Below are 12,866 nucleotides of genomic sequence, written 5' to 3'. Positions count from 1 at the left end.
ATACCTGTAAATTTGTTGCTTAAGGATCATTTCAACTGATAATGCAGTAGATGAATGGTGGCAGCCATATATAGAATTTTCAAACCTTTAAAAATGAACTAGGAAAAACTGCCATGCCTCAATTTTGATTGTCACAAATACCATTGTCTTTGAAGACTGGTTTTCAAAAGGGGGAGATTCTATCAAGTCTAACACCATAAACAGTTCTACTTGTTTAATACAGCTGTCTGTTTTTGTGTATTCAGCTTTTGTTGCACCAAACCAAGTGGTTTGAGCTTGCAACTTCCATCCAAAGCTGGAGGTCTTTAAAGTCTATGGTTTGAATCCTGGCAGTGCCTTGAGGGATGAGCATGGATTGGTGGAGGTTTGTCCAGTTTCCAACGTCAACATTATTATATGCCAACCTATAAGTGCCTTAATCTCCATTGAGTACTGGTATATGTGGTCATTTGGAATGGTTTCCTACTGGTAATGTGCCTGACTAGTAACTGTGTGTTTGAATTCCAGGATTTTTACAACCCTATCCACTAAATCTTGACAGCTGGTCTGGGTGCTAGTCTTTCTGAAGAGACAATAATCCGATGTTTGAGTGCAGCATGCATTTTGCACATATGAAAGAATCCACAGCAACAAAAACGACTGTCCCTGGCAAATTTCTTTATAAAAAGCTTACTTCGGCAGTAAAAGAAGTAAACTACTGGTAGCATCAAAGGAAAAAAAAAAAAGTGGGTGGCATTGCTGTGTTGGAGAGTCGCCAGAATTTCACACAAAGAAATCAGTTGTGACATATACATGCTGCAAATGGTCAACATACCTATCATCTTCTTTGAGGCAAGACAGGAACATGACGAAGTTCTTGTCAACGAGCCAGTTGCAAATCTAGCTCACACATTCTGGTAGTTTTCATATACATTGTTTTTAAATTGTTAATGCATGCCTGCACTGCATGCAAATGGCTGGACATAATTATACCTCTTTATGTGTAATCGGGAGAATGAAAAATAATCAAATGCTGAATTGGAAACTGGTACTGTCTTTTTTTATTTCTTCTGCCAGTTACAATTATTTGCATGCACACACACACCCACACACCTGCCTTCTTTATAAGTTGTAATCAGGATGTTACAGGGTTTCTAATGATTCCATAACTGGTACTAAACCTTTTTTGTGGTTTTTACAGTCAAACTGCAAGCACTTTCTCTCTCACACATGTTCGCTAATGTCAGTTTGCAATTTCTCATTCACAAAAAAACAAAAACAAAACCCAACCCCAAAAACAGACACCACACATGTTCATGCAAAATGAAGCTGATTTTCCCCAGAAAGTTAGTGACCTCTGACATACAATTTTCACACATTCCCCCCCTTTAAAAATAGCACAAAAATTATCACTTAACAATTTGCATTTTAGATGTCGCAAAGGAAACAATGAATGATGAATGTGAACCTGATTCTAAGCACAAACCTTTCTCAGATGCCGAAAAAAAAAAAAGAAATGTTAAGACGAGTCTGAACTTCTCATGGGTAAATTTATCTTTTCAACCACACATACTCTCACACCCATACACATGGAAATCCAAAAACTCATCCGCTTTTCTTGGTCTCACAGTTATTTGCATTTTTTTTTCACAACTTGGGCAAATCATAACTGTACAGTACATGTAATATAAACAGTAGTCAAAATAAGTCAAATAGAAGTCAAAATAGTCCCAGTGTCACAACAAATGTAACACTATCAGTAGAAAAAAAAGGTGCATCCCTCCAGTACTTCAAAAGGCATTCACACAGTAACAGGAATACAAGCTGCAAGGGTCATCAACTGTGGTTGGTCATAGGCGTGACAGGGATGAGCATGCTTTCCTGCTGTCCGGAGGATGGTTCATGGGCAGTGACATGCAGGCCTCCTTCTCTGCAATGTCAGAAGGGCAATGGCACATTTAACATTCATACTCAGGCACATATCAAGTTATTCAAACAAACATAATTCTGAGTGTCAGACAGGCCATGGGACATTTAGCAACCATAATCAGACACACATCAAATCATTCAAACAAACTTTAATACTTTTTTTTTCTTATTTCATTTTTTTTTTTAAACAAATGCAAATGACAAAAATCTGGATATCAATTAAAAACCAACCAACCAACATTCATATTCACAGAAGAGTACAAACATAGTCATAAACATATAACTGATACTGTGTGATGGTATAAACCAGACAATTGTATAAACCAGACAATGTCTTTGCCTATGCTCCCAATCCAGACAGTGCTTCATGTGGCCCACATTTGTCATTTCCGATTTAAAGTGGTATAAGTCAAAGAAAAGGTTAACTTATAACTGGCTTTGCCATCTGCTTAAAAGCTTTCACTGTCTAATACAAATCAGCGAGAACTCAACAGGCTCACCAGCTTTATGCCAATACAAATGTGTTAAGAATAACATACTGATGCCAAAGACCTGACAATGTACACACACACACACACACACACAAAGAGAGAGAAAAAATGAAAAGAAACTTAAAGAGTGTAACTGACCTCTTCAGATGGAAGCTGGTTTTGATGGCAGCTCCAGCCGGTAGGTCCCTCATAACAAGCTGAAACAAAATTGTATCAAATGAAGGTGCATAAATGGAATGGGACCTAACTTTTTTTCTTGAGGGAATTTCTTGGATCCCCCCCTCCTACACTTGCTGTTTACATGTGCACCAGCTGATGGGATGTATTAAGTAACATCAGCTTATTCAAAGTTGTGGTCCCTTTCTTAGTTTACAGAGTAAAAGCTGTTGCACGTATATGTTTCAGTACTGCTCTTTTCCTTTTCTGTTTTTCAATATCTTTTCCGGGATTCTACATGAACTCTCTCCCTCCCCTCAGTTCTGTGACTTGTCTTAGTTTATAGAGCAAAAGCTGTTGCACTTATGAAAAGAAAAGTTTGTTTACAGCCCTTGCTCGTTTACTATCAAACATTGTGTGGCAATGTATATATGTTTTATCTGAAAGGAGAAAGAAAATAATGTGCCAGAATGGTCAACTTAAGTTTTCTCTTTCACAGCATGATGCTCACAAGGACAATATCAGTATCATAATATTCATGATTAATATGAGGAGGGTAAATGCTGGACTAGTTCCTGACATTATGGACCTTGTGCAGAAAAATGCCCACTACAATGTAACTGTTACTTTCATTGTTTCAAAGGTTGCTTACCCAGGGATGCTGACCCTCTGAACACTTTTCAGGAAAAAAACTGGAATTTTGGGGGAACATTTTGAATCGTCTAGACACAGACACATAATATATATATATATACACATACATAGAAACAGATTCCAACAATGTTACACTGGAATAAACTACAACCAATCGTTACAGAATAAATGAAATCAGGGCAGCTGGCATCACTGCTCACCTTGGCCAATTTTTGAGACTCGGCAGAATCCTCTGCTGCTGCTTCACAAATGGTCATTCTGAAAGAGGTTTGTTCGGGACCAAGCGTAGCTGTGTGGTGAGCACGGAATGGAATAATTGTTCCTGCTGCCAGTACCACTTCAACACCATCTGTTGTCTGAAAAATTATATTACAAACTTAGTATATCTGTTGAAAATTGAGACAGTAAAAGCAGTTCACTATAATTATGAAGACAAAACAACAAACCCCAACCCAACAATAAACAGAAGCCCTATTTGATGAATACTTGATAGATATATTTCAACTCCACACATGACCACATTAGCAACAGATAACACAGATGAATGAGAAAATAAACAAGAAAGAGGAAATATCCCTTTACGAAAAAAAAAAAAAAGCCCCCCACCCCAAAACCCAAAGACATCTTGGATTTAAAAAAAAATTGTTCCGAAGCCATGTGAACAAACTTTTAACATTTGAGACTGAGCATTGCTTGATCATGTGTTCTTTATAACAACCTATAAATTTAGGCCTAATTAGCTAAAAGTACAGCCAGTACTTTTCATCAATGATGTTGTATACCTTAATTCAGATTTAACTTCAACAGATCTACCATCTACACTCATATTTACAATATTCTTTCCTAACAGTAATAAAGCATTTGATGATTTTGGAGTGTGGAGTCACATACGACTATGACATGCTGTTTTGAAGTAAAGCTGACTGCATCATTCATATCCCTATTTCCTCACCATATTTTCACACAGTTTGCATCAGTTTGACATGGTACAGTATATTACACTGTAATATGTTTCAATAAAATGAGTGATGACCAGACCTCAAATCCAATATCTTGAGCCAGACACTGGAAAGTGTTGTTCTCTTGTGCTGCTTCCAGTTCAGATTTATCCTTACTGGCCAGAATACCGGCCTGCAAAAAGAAAGAACAGCAACTATATTAATGGATAAGAAGATCAATATAAATGCATAATAAGATACCTAAATATAAAAAAAAGCTGAATCATGAGAAATCCCCCCCCCCCACCCCCTCCTTCCAAAAACAGTTCCCTAGACCTAGTAACAAAATTCCTTCAAAATCTGTACTGTTACAACCACGGTCTTGGAAAAAACAACAACAAAAACGCACACAAAAACAAACACCACCACCAAAATACACACACACAATAACAAAAAACAAACATACAAAAAAAACAACCCCAAACCCCCCCAAATAAAAAAAACAACAAAAACAAACAAACAAACAAAAACCCCACCAAACTTCTGCAAAAACATTTTCTGTTTCTCTAGTAACCTACTTAGTCACTTTTTTTCATTCTTGACTCAACAGAATCATAGTCAAAAGAACCTGGTTTAAGCCCAGGATTACACTGTTTTTGCCTTTCTTCTCATGCATGGATCCATGTACTCACAGTTGGTAAAATCAAACAAAACATATCCACACAAAGGACAGTTAAAGGGAAGTCACTGGAAAGAAGACTGTTTCTCTGACTGAACTGGAACATCATAACATTGCCAGTGTTATGGGAAGAATGCATCTAAATTGTTTTTAAAGGACCACCTTGACCAGAGTGAGTAACTTTTCACAGTAGTTTTATACTTATGACTTTAAGGCATAGTGGTGAAGACCTTAGTCTAAATATCAACCAAAATAAGACTGGCTTTTCCAAAAACTGAGAAAAAGAGAGACAGAGAGAAAGAGAGTTTTGATGAATCACTGAATTAGAGCATTTTAAGAATTGTTCTATAGCCCTTGATTTCAGGCAGAAAAACATCATGCACAAAGGTTAACAAATATAAATCAAAAGAAAATGAAAAGCACTCCCCCACCCATACACCCCCTCCCCCCAAAACAAACAAAAAATTACAACACAAATACAGACGCATACAAAAAAACACCACCACCACACACACACACACACACACACCACAAACACACACAAAAGTCCTGTACCTCTTTGGCAGCACCAATGGCAATAAGCTCGTCCCCAGGCACAGAGCTGAGGATGTCGGAGGAGGGCAGGAACCTGGTGATGGTACGCTGCACCAGTGGCATGTTGGTACCACCGCCACACAGCACCACCTGCAACCATCACCCACACTTAAGCTCATCACATGGCGCTGCCAGCAACAGCAGGAACAAGCACAAGACTTTGTACAAATACACACACATTTTTTTTTTTTTTTTTTTTACATATTTCTCACACACATAAGTTTAACACATAAGCATTTACATGCTTCTCACACAACATGCATTTAATGCAAAATGAATCTGGCCCTGCCCCTTTTTCTTGCTTCACCATGTCTGACAAGCAGCCTAACACAACGGGTTACACACACACACACAAACACACACACACATGCATAAAAATTTCATGACATACACACACACACACTTTCACGCACACTGTTTGTCACATGCACACACACACACCATTACCTTGCTGATATCCTCTTTGGTGCAGCTGGCCTTGCTGAGAGCCTGTTGTATGAGCTGTGTACACTGCTCCACTGTTCCTGGACACAGGTTCTCAAACCTGACCCTGTTTCAAGCAGCAGCAACAATAGCACATCAGCAATTACAGTCTCTCTTACTCTCCAAAGACACACAAAAGTTCAGCATCTGCAAAAAAAAAACGGTGAAAGCTACAGTACTTGTTCATTATTTCTCTCTCCTGGACTCATTAAAATTCCCCTTCATTAAAAAAAAGAAAAAGAAAAAAAAATTACATAAAAAAAACTACCATAAACAACTTTCTTCACTTCACTTTTAAATCAATGATCTCTTATACAGGTCAATGCCAGACAGGGAAAACCATATTATGATTCTGTATTCCTAGTAAAGTGAACAGTGTTGAAGTATCTGTATACACTGAAGGCTTGGTCATATAAAAAAAAAAAGTGTAAGCATTCAAAGTCAAAAGTAGATGTGGAGTGAATTATGTGTGACATTTCTGCTTAAACATGGATTACCGTGCTGTGACCTCTCTTGCTTAAAATAAGATATTTAAAAAAAAAAATTTATTTATTTTATTTTAAAAACCTCTGTCACTGACGTCTTTTGCAGATGAGAAAAAAACATAACAAAAAACAACCACCAAAAAAAGTCAAAAACAAAACAAAAAACAAACGCAATCCATGTTCAGCATGGTTTAAAGGAGGATTTCTTGTATCATATCTTCTTTTCAGGAAGTGATTTTTTTCCTTTGTAGCCTACAGATAAACACTTGCAACACATTTGGTAAAAGCTTCAGAACAATCAATGCACAGTACAACAAATCAGATTTTCTCCTTTCTACAAAAATAGAAAATAGTTATGTAGAGACTTTTTCACTGTGGATTTGATGAAGGGGAAGAGGCCAAATGGAGTCACTAGTATGTTACACAAAAATTAGTTCAATCTCAAACCTATTCCAAAATAAATTCTGACACTTTATGATAAACAAATGCATATGAAGGGGAAGAGGCCAAATGGAGTCACTAGTATGTTACACAAACATTAGTTCAATCTCAAACCTATTCCAAAACAAATTCTGACACTTTATGATAAACAAAATGCCTGTGCTGAAATTCGAAAAAAGGAAACGTTAAAACCTGACCAGCACACTATTTATACCTGAGCAGTATACATACGACAGAAAGTTGAATGCAGAAATCTAACAGTTACCTGGAAATGTTGGCACTGAAGTCTATCCCATCCAGCACAGATTCTGCATCACACTTGGCATTGTCCACTATGGAGAGGGCATGCTTGCAGCGTTCGGCAGCCAGGAGCAGTCTAGCCATCGACCTCTTGCTCTCTTTGGGATCTGATTTGTACATCCTGAAAAGAATTAGAAGATTTTTTAAAAATAAAACAGAAGAAAACCTCCCACCTCATGACAATAGCATACCAACCACTTACTGCTATTTTACTTGCAAGTGGACAATACTTTTCAGCTATTCCTACAAGCACAACCACTTTTAGATTCATTTTTGCACAGCTCCTATCCAGCAGTCAATAGGGAATTATAATAATGTCAGGTGGGTACAAGGTCACCCACCTCAGAGGATCCTATACAACTGAGTCAATTCTGTGGTATCTGGTAGTACCTTTCCAATTAACTTAAGCACTACACAGCTTACTACGCCACCACCTCATGATAATAGGCTGTGAAAACTCCAACTTTGATGCTTCAAATTCAATCATCTCTCCTAAAAATTCTCAATATCCTAAGAAAACCAACAAAATATAAGGAACATGCACACACAACAAGAAAAAAAAGAAGAAAAAGAGAGAAGAAACAAAGCAAACCATTACTTGTAGAACTCTGAAGCCAGGTAATTCTGTAGCACACGTGTAAAGTTGTTAGACCCAAAGGAGTGATCCATACATGAGCCAAGCACTCGATAGATGCCATTCTGAACCTGCAGCACCGTTGCATCATGGGACGTGCCACCGAGTCGATATACCAGCACCTTGCTTAAAAAACAACAACAACCACCACACCCATAAAACATACATTTTCTTTGGACATTTTCATTACTGGCTGAATAATACAAATGCAGATAGAAGACACTCTCAGACAGACACACATCAAAACAAAAACAAGTATATTAAAAGCAAGGTATACGAGTACAAATCAATTGGTATGACATAACTAAATAACCATGAAAGGGGTCTCTTTCTGTGAAAGAATAAGCTGTTTCTCTTTTTCTGCATTTGTGGATAAAACTCCAACATTTACCTATTTCTGCATGTGGCCCTTTACATGTGTGACGGTTTTTACCCTGACAGAGCCATACTCTGTGGTGTGCATGCTGGGTATGTTTGTGTTCGTATAACCCACTGAAGGCTAATATGGATTACATGATCTTTAACATGTGTAACTGATGTTCTTTTTGAGCATTTCAGTTAACCTGAGAAATTAGAAAAATCCCCAGCCTCACCCCACAAGTCACTGATACTCAGATCAAACTAAGGACACTCTGTGTACCCTCAACCACCAGTCAATGATACTCAGATCAAACCCAAGCACCCCCCTTGTCCCCCCTGACGGTCCAAAGCTCTAACCATTCAGCTATTGTGTGCATCAACTGGCTGTTAAAAAGCCATAGCCAGTTCCAACAAATCTGATCAACATGCAAATGTGCTGAAATAGCCTTGAAAACAAATCAACACACACTGCTTACAGAAAGGCACTACACACAGCGTTATGTCCATAAACAGGTTGAGAAAACAAAGCCAGCTGAACCTACCAGGCTCTGTAAAACAACTCACAATGTTTCTGTGTTGTCCAGCTGTCCCAGGTCGTAGGCCAGCGCAGCAGCAGAACACTCATTGATCAACCTCAGCACCTTGAAGCCTGCCTTGCTTGCTGCTGCACTGTCAACACACAACACATATTCCATGTTGCAGCATTAAGCTTCAGCATACATAACGAAGCACCACACTGAATTCCATTGACTAAAAGAAATAAACATTGTAAAGAGTCAGTTTGAAATTTGTAGCTGTGAAGACATCTGTCATATACCTACAATATACTAAAAGGACAGGACTTTGTTACAAGATTTTCTTTTTTTTCTGTTTATCTATAGCTATGGTGTTTTGTGATATGTTCAAAAATAAAAAACATTTATGCCAACAAAGAAAAAAAAGAAGAAAAAAAAAGGTACAAATGTGTGTATAAACTTTTCACTTTGTGAAATATTCCTTCAAGCAGTATTCAAGTACTGACATGTAATTTACTGAACCTGACGTTTTGATGACAGCAAACACATCACTTCTGTTCCCGTCTGTATATATCTTAGATATGCATACACTCTTTCCCTACATATGTATTTATAACAAAATATGCACCAACCTGGCAGCTTTTCTCTGTTCTGCACTGAAATCCCCTGGGACTGCTAACACAGCATCTTGTATACCTTTTCCTCCATGACTTTGTGCAGTTTCTGTGATTAGTTCAAGCAAAACATTCAGATTTTAAACACATATATTTTATATTAAAAAAAACAACCCAAAAAACTGTCAAGAAAAACTGCATACAAAATACAAGTGATAAATGTAAAATAACTATTTCTGGCACTGGAGACCTGAATTATAAGGTAATGATGACCCACACTGTTCACTACCCTGTCCCAAGAGCAGGGCCACAGAAGAAAAATATATCCCCAAACTAACGTACGTTATGTTTGTAGCATACTGAGACTAGCACGAATATCAAAACTTCATCAAATGTTCTTATGTGATTCATGGTATCTGGTAAGAGGTGACCTCATCAGAGAGTTCATCCCACATTTTAAGCTTTTCTTTAATTAAAAAAACAAACAAAGAAACAAAAAACACTCAAACAAACAATAACAAATTTATTTCAATCTTTTCATATTGTTGACATTTTCCAGAAAATTAAATGCATCAGAAAATGTATTTGTTTTCCAGGACAACAGCATTCTCAAAACAATACTTACCCAAAACCTTTTTGTAGATCATTTCTGTGATGCTGTCTGCACTGACATTTTGTTTCTTCTCCTTGAATTCCACCTCAAACACTGGCTGGTTATTCTGGTTCACCACCTTAAAAACATAATCAACTGAATACACCCTGATCAAAATGGCATGACACAAAGTTGAGACTGACCATCAGTTATATCATAATAAATATAGTCTCTGGCCAAAGTAATTTGAACAGCTCTGCAATAATCAAAACTGAAACTAGTGAAAGGATTTAAAATTGTTCACATCAATAATGCAGACTTTTACCATTCATAGTAATCAGGGTGGGAGCGAGAGACCAGCATATGAGAACAGTTAAAACTCAATCCAAGACAGTGTGGTGTATAGGGTTTTTGGTTTGCAGCTGAACAGGTATTCAACACAAGAAGATGATTCAGACAAAATTCATCATAACTGAAATGACCACCCAAAAGCTCCTCTTGCAAAAGATCAACATTACATAATTCATTACTATGTCTTTGATAATTAATTTATCATGACCATTGTGAGATGAAAATGATGATAATGATAATAATAGCAGTCTGCTAACAGACTTGGTAAACAGAGAAAGTCCCTGCTTATCGGAGAATCCACATTCATATTCCTTCACAGAACATTTACTTTCTTCTGTATCTCTTACAGTTTTTATACTAGAATTTAAAAATAACTCCATATCATTCATGAATCCTCTAACTCCCTGGCAAGGGGAGAGCACTTAAAACAAAACAAAAAACAAACAAACAAACCAATAAAAAAAAACAAAAAAAACCAACAACTCTGACACTGAACAGGTTGTGTGAGTTTTTATGCTGGTAACTAATGTTTATATGCTTTATATGCTTAACTTTGTGTGTTTAACAGCATGGTATTGTTTTTATTGGCGCCACCACCATAATTATTTGTTCAATATGTTGTTTGCGTGCAGAAACAATAAAGTGTGCATACGGGCAGGTGTGTGTTCATGTGCATGTGTTTGTGTTGTAAATAGTTGAAATGTGATATTGTTAATGTAATCAGTCTTGCTTTGCTTTGACTATGTTGTGTGTGATTATATAGATGGGGTGTGTGCCAAATTATAAATGTTTATTGTTATGCTTGTAATATGTATTACAGACTTAAGAACATTTAATTTCTCTTACTGAGTGAATAAAGTTATTCTGAATCTGACTATCCATGACAATCATTGAATAGTAATTCATAGTAAGTTACCTTGACAGGACTGGAAGCCACATACTCCTGTGTTACAGGGTCCTCAAAGGAGCGCCCTAAGATACGTTTTACATGACATACTGTGTTCCTGGCATTGCTGACAATGCCTTGCTTGGCACTGGCTCCCACCTCCTGGAAAGAAAAGATAAGGCAAGTCAGGCACAGGAAGGGTTTAAACAAACATTCTCTCAAAAAACAGAACCATTTTCAATGAAATACACCTTGAATTAAATATCACACACACAGTATGCATAACACCTACACTGGGGCAATAGTGTATACAAGCAAAACATGAACCATAAAATAAAACTGATTAGGTTGATTAACAATGGACTGCCTGTGGCGTAATATATCACATATATGGACACCCATACAATACACACATGGATGCACGAGTAAACAAATGTACAACCCAAATCCTTACCAAATCATATGAAGTGAAGCCAACAACACAGGGGGTCGACCGATCACCAGCATCGTTCACTGCCACATTTGTCTTGCCATCCTGAAGATAACAAATTACACATATAAAACTTATATTTGATAGTGTAAAAGATACATATTGTATGAGAAAACTAATTTCACTCCAGGTATTACTTCCCTTGTGGACAAGAGATGAGTATTCTCATACTGACACACAATCTTAATTTAGTTTATACTGACACACAATCTTAATTGAGTTTTTCTTGCTTGATACAGATGGCATTCTAAAGTGACCCCTTTATTGTTTCCTTAAGCATGGAAACAAATCTTTGCTTGACTGATTACATCAAGTTCATCAACCATTCTCCATCAATTTTCGCTATTTCAGTGAACTACCTTATTTTTTTAAACTGCAGTGGGCTCATGTAGTGTTGGTCCAGGGGAGTTGTAGCAGGTATGTAGCTGTTGGGTAGAATGAGCTAAAGTCTACAACAGTATAAACTTGTACAAACTATGCATTTTACAAACCAAACCAAACTAATGCTTAACCAAAAGATTATGAAACTGAAAAGGTGTGTGGCGAGAATGAGAGAGCACTTTAATACACTAACAGAACAAACATGTATCTTGGATTTTATCTGCAAATCAAAGCATCAATCACCAAGTCTCACCAGTCTTTAACATTTCTGAGCCTTCAAAATGAACAGAAAGGCCTATAAATGTGAATCAGAGTAGGCATGCAAAGCAAACCACCAAAGAAACTGTGAAAACAAGAAAGGGCGTAAAAGGACCGCGGGGTTCCAATTAGGTGTGAATCATGAGTGAATCACAAGATGCACATGAGCTGATTTACTGTGAAAACTAACGTGAAATCCCTATTTCAACCTTTAGAACATCACGACAAATATGACGAATAAAAAGGAACCACTGGAAAGAAAAAAAACAACAAAATGCTTATTATGCTTACATTACTGTTTACACTTTGACAGAATTCAAAGAACGTATACTAGCCATGTCAAATGCCTGAATGAGAAATACTGGAAAAAAATGGCATCGCGGGCATTTGTTGATTTTTGGCCACAAGGCCTTAAATTCTGACAGAACGATGGGGAAATGAATGACAACTATCAAACATAAGAAAAAATGACATAAAGAAGAAATTGTAAGTGACCAATTGCTCCCTTATAACATAGTATATTTACCTGATATACTGCAAGACAAGCACTGCACGTGCCTAGATGTATACCGTAAGCAGCCATATTTACACACTTCCGTTGCTGACCGTCGTAACTTCCGTTTTCTGAACTGCACACGGTTTTATTTCAACCAATC

The 12,866-nt window shown here is 37.2% G+C and overlaps 1 protein-coding gene across 1 annotated transcript; it reads right to left on the bottom strand.

Moving 5' to 3' along the window:
• Window positions 1-1,022: 1,022 nt before the first annotated feature.
• Window positions 1,023-12,832, bottom strand: LOC143284541 (heat shock 70 kDa protein 14-like). Its single transcript, XM_076591299.1, has 14 exons — window positions 12,737-12,832; window positions 11,536-11,616; window positions 11,112-11,243; window positions 9,878-9,983; window positions 9,271-9,361; window positions 8,688-8,792; window positions 7,728-7,889; window positions 7,095-7,250; window positions 5,868-5,970; window positions 5,382-5,510; window positions 4,248-4,340; window positions 3,410-3,565; window positions 2,538-2,596; window positions 1,023-1,909 (listed from the first exon to the last, which is right to left on the bottom strand). The coding sequence occupies exons 1-14, from the start codon at window positions 12,791-12,793 to the stop codon at window positions 1,816-1,818; spliced, it is 1,524 nt and encodes a 507-aa protein (XP_076447414.1). The 5' UTR covers window positions 12,794-12,832; the 3' UTR covers window positions 1,023-1,815.
• Between the last annotated feature and the right edge of the window lie 34 nt (window positions 12,833-12,866).

This window comes from Babylonia areolata, chromosome 8 (assembly GCF_041734735.1).
Source record: "Babylonia areolata isolate BAREFJ2019XMU chromosome 8, ASM4173473v1, whole genome shotgun sequence".
Taxonomy (NCBI): domain Eukaryota; kingdom Metazoa; phylum Mollusca; class Gastropoda; order Neogastropoda; family Buccinidae; genus Babylonia; species Babylonia areolata.
The sequence above is the reverse complement of the archived record's forward strand: the minus strand, read 5'-3'. Positions and strand labels throughout refer to the sequence as shown.